Below are 4069 nucleotides of genomic sequence, written 5' to 3' on the forward strand. Positions count from 1 at the left end.
ATTTTATGTGAAATGTCTTATTCAGGTCAGTACTAAATAAACTATAACATGCATTTTGTATGATCCCTCTTATTGTGGTAAAATAATTGAACATTTTGCTGATTCTTATTGTGGTATGTTAATGTTTTTTTTTTTGATTTATGTTTTGGGGTTGTTTAATTTTGGTTTTATCTTTATATTTTAAGATATCCTCACTAAATCAACGAGTCATATTACGGTGTTGTAAATAAAATACAAATAATCAAAACCCCCATTATTTTAATCTTTTCACATTCTTTCTTACCTGCCTCACAGTCACACTGATGGCCCGTTATGGGAGGCCCTTTGTCTCTCAGGTGTGAATCACGAAATATTCATGGCCATTGTCACATTTCTTCACATACAGCCTTTCTAACACAAAACATGTCTTACAATCTATTGTTTTCTGTGAATGAGTGAACAGGGTGATTTTCACATCATTTTGGAGCAAAAACTCTAGTCTACCACTTCCAGTTCTCAAAAGTCTTGTGAACAATTGTTCTGTTTGTGTTTTATGGCCTTATTTCAATGACACTAACCATGCATAAACCCTTTTTTTTCAAAAGCACAAACTTGAAATACAGTGAATACATTATTTAACCATTAAGATATTAAAAGCACCAATGTCAAGGCATGTCTAAACTTCTCCAGACCTCAGAGGGTTAATGTATTTTATACTGTCTGATTATTAGCTAGCAGCTCAAATTCCAAATAGTTTAAGTTTCATAAATTGTTGTGTGCTGGGTTATTTTGCCAGTTAAAAACTACTTGTGTGTTAATAATAGTTATAAAAGTTCTGTAACCATTAGTCAGACGTGCATGCATTTAACAATTCACAGTGTTGTCTACATTGTGTAGTCATTTTTATGCAGTTATGACATTTATTTTCAAATTCACACCATGTGCGTAACTTAAACCTTTTGCTTTTTCGTAAAGGCTGAATAATTCCAAATGAACTCATTTTGACAAGAAAACACAACAAACAATATAATTTAGAACTACCGCATCAATTTTATGTCAATATTACTTTAAAACACTTGCTTTTTCTCTCATAAATGAGAAAATAAAGAGTGATCTCAGCAGACAAACAGTGAGTCTGGGATTTTAAATGCATAGATTGTGAGAATGAACACGTGTGTGAGTGCAGTGTTACTAAATTAATGTTTTACATTGCTGTGCAGTGATCTTTGTGCCTATGCTGTTATATAATGATTTACAAAGAGACAACACTTAGGCTATGGTCTCTTCAAAGATTGAGGTGAAGTTGTATATAAGTGAAAAACAAACTCAATAACTGATTTATTGTTGATTTTCCAGATCTGTTTCAACCACACAGAAGCTTCTCCCACAACAGGCTCACCTTCATTGAAGCTCCTCCCACAACAATCACACCATCAGTGAAGCTCCTCCCACTGCAGTTCATGAATAAATGCTGGGATATTCCCATCAGTCTACAAGTGAAGACAAGCATCAAAGCATCAGGAAGAAGTGAAATCTGCAGAGACAGAGTTTATTGAAGGACAGAGAGAACATGAAGATCCAGAACCCTGCAGAATCAAACACACTGAAGAACAAACAGGTTGGTGTTTATTCTTCATCCTTCATCAATGAGACTGAAGAACATTAATATTATAAAGCTTCAAGCTGTTTTAGATCTGTTGCAGTAGGAAAAATGGTAAAAAAAAAAAAAATTTTTACAGAATTCTTTTTTTTTTTTTTTTTAAATATACTTCAATTTCAGAGTTGATTGAAGAAAACGAGGAGAATGAAGAACTGAATGAAGATGAGGAGAATCATCATTTCAAAACTGGAGAAAAACCTTCTAGTCGCTCTCAAACCAAACATAAAGATTTAAAGAAGAGAAGAGACAAGAAATCTTTCACCTGCACTCAGTGTGGAAAGAGTTCGACAAACAAACAGAGTCTCAAGATTCACATGAGAGTTCATGCGGGAGAGAAACCCTTCATGTGTTCACACTGCAACAAGAGATTCAGCCGATTAGATACTCTGAAAACACATGAGAGGATTCACACTGAAGGCAAACCTTACACATGTGATCAGTGTGGAAAGAGTTTGACAAGCAAATATAGTCTTGAGATTCACATGAACATCCACACTGGAGAGAAACAGTTCCCTTGTGATCAGTGCGATAAGAGTTTCACACAATCATCAATCCTTAAGGATCACATGAACATTCACACTGGAGAGAAACTTTATGAATGTGATCAATGCGGAAAAACATTTTTGTGGGCCTCATCACTGAAGAGTCACCTGAAAGTTCATTCAAAGGAGAAACCACATTCATGTTCTTTATGTGGAAAGAGTTTTTCACATCTGCAGAATTTAAAAGCACATCAGAAGATACACACTGGTGTGAGAGATCATATGTGCTTTGAGTGTGAGAAGACTTTTCTTACAGCTGAACATTTGAAACTGCACCAGAGCATCCACACTGGAGAGAAACCTTACAAGTGTTCACACTGTGACAAGGGATTCAGTAGGTCAGGATCCCTGAAAACACATGAGATGATCCACACTGGAGAGAAACCTTACACATGTGATCAGTGTGGGAAGAGTTTTAGACAATCTGCATTACTTAAGCAACACATGAACATCCACACTAGAGAGAAACTTCATGAATGTGATCAGTGTGGAAAGAGTTTCACGTACAAACAGGGTCTCAAGATTCACATGAAAATCCACAATGGAAAGAAACTGTTCACTTGTGATCAGTGTGAGAAGAGTTTTTCACAATATTCATACCTTAGGATGCACATGAACATCCACACTGCAGAGAAACTGCATGAATGTGATCAGTGTGGAAAAACGTTTTTGAGGGCCTCAGACCTAAAGAGGCATATGACAGTTCATACGAAAGAAAAACCACATTCATGTTCTTTGTGTGGAAAGAGTTTTTCAGTACCGCAGAGTTTAAAACTTCATCAGAAGATACACACTGGTGTGAGAGATCATATGTGCTTTGAGTGTGAGAAGACTTTTATTACAGCTGCAGATTTGAAACTGCACCAGAGGATCCACACTGGAGAGAAACCTTACAAGTGTTCACACTGCGACAAGAGATTCAGTCGTTCAGGAAATCTGAAAACACATGAGATGATTCACACTGGAGGTAAACCTTACAAGTGTTCATTCTGTGACAAGAGATTCAGACTGTTAGCACATCTGAAAAGACATGAGAGGATTCACACTGGAGAGAAACCGTATCACTGCACTGTATGTTGGAAGAGTTTCACTGATTCATCTAATCTACTTGTGCATAATAAAAAGATTCACAGTCAGTAGATCATCTTCAGATCCAGCACTTTCAGGTCTGATGACATCCTCACCAAACGTAACGCAATAAAGCGTCAAGGAATCAAAACTCTTCTGTATAAATCTGTCCTAACAAAGAAACATCATCTTAAGTCCCCATGAACAAAGTTCATCTTCAAGACCTGCAGTTTCAACTGTAACATGTTTGTGGGCTTCACACCTGAAGAATCACCTGAAAGTTCATATGAAGGAAAAGCCACATTCATGTTCTTTGTGTGGAAAGTTTTTCACAACTGCAGAGTTTAATAGTAAATCTATTCTTGTTCTGGAAGCTGAAATAAGATTTTTGAACTGACATTCATTTTTTGATTGCGTTTTTTATTGTTTTTAAATCAAGCAGATATTCTTCCATTTATGATGCATTTAAAAAATCCATCATATACTGTAGCATTGCATGGTTCTGGGATGGGTACCAGAACCAAGTATAATCTGTTTGAAATTAAGAAAAAACATTTTATTTAATAAAATGAACATTTATAAATGGTATCTTTTGAATTGTGTCTCGCTAACCATTTCTATATAGTATTATATAGTCTATGTTGCATCTTTGCAATTAATAGACCAGAAGAGAGATATCTCTCGCGCTTGCGGGGGAAGTCGTGGCCTAACGGTCAGAGTGTTGGACTTGCAACCCAAGGGTTGCGAGTTCGAGTCTCAGGCCGGCAGGAATTGTAGGTGGGGGGAGTGAATGTACAGCGCTCTCTCCACCTTCAATACC

At 36.5% G+C, this 4069-nt stretch overlaps 1 protein-coding gene across 1 annotated transcript; it reads left to right on the forward strand.

The window, feature by feature from the left end:
- Positions 1-302: 302 nt before the first annotated feature.
- On the forward strand, positions 303-3835 carry LOC109111556 (zinc finger protein 271). Its single transcript, XM_042749507.1, is given in 4 exon segments — positions 303-335; positions 1520-1550; positions 1553-1573; positions 1760-3835. Coding segments are annotated over 4 exon segments (1647 nt in total). The 3' UTR covers positions 3322-3835.
- The last annotated feature ends 234 nt before the right edge of the window (positions 3836-4069 follow it).

This window comes from Cyprinus carpio, chromosome B22 (genome assembly GCF_018340385.1).
Source record: "Cyprinus carpio isolate SPL01 chromosome B22, ASM1834038v1, whole genome shotgun sequence".
In the NCBI taxonomy this organism is placed as follows: domain Eukaryota; kingdom Metazoa; phylum Chordata; class Actinopteri; order Cypriniformes; family Cyprinidae; genus Cyprinus; species Cyprinus carpio.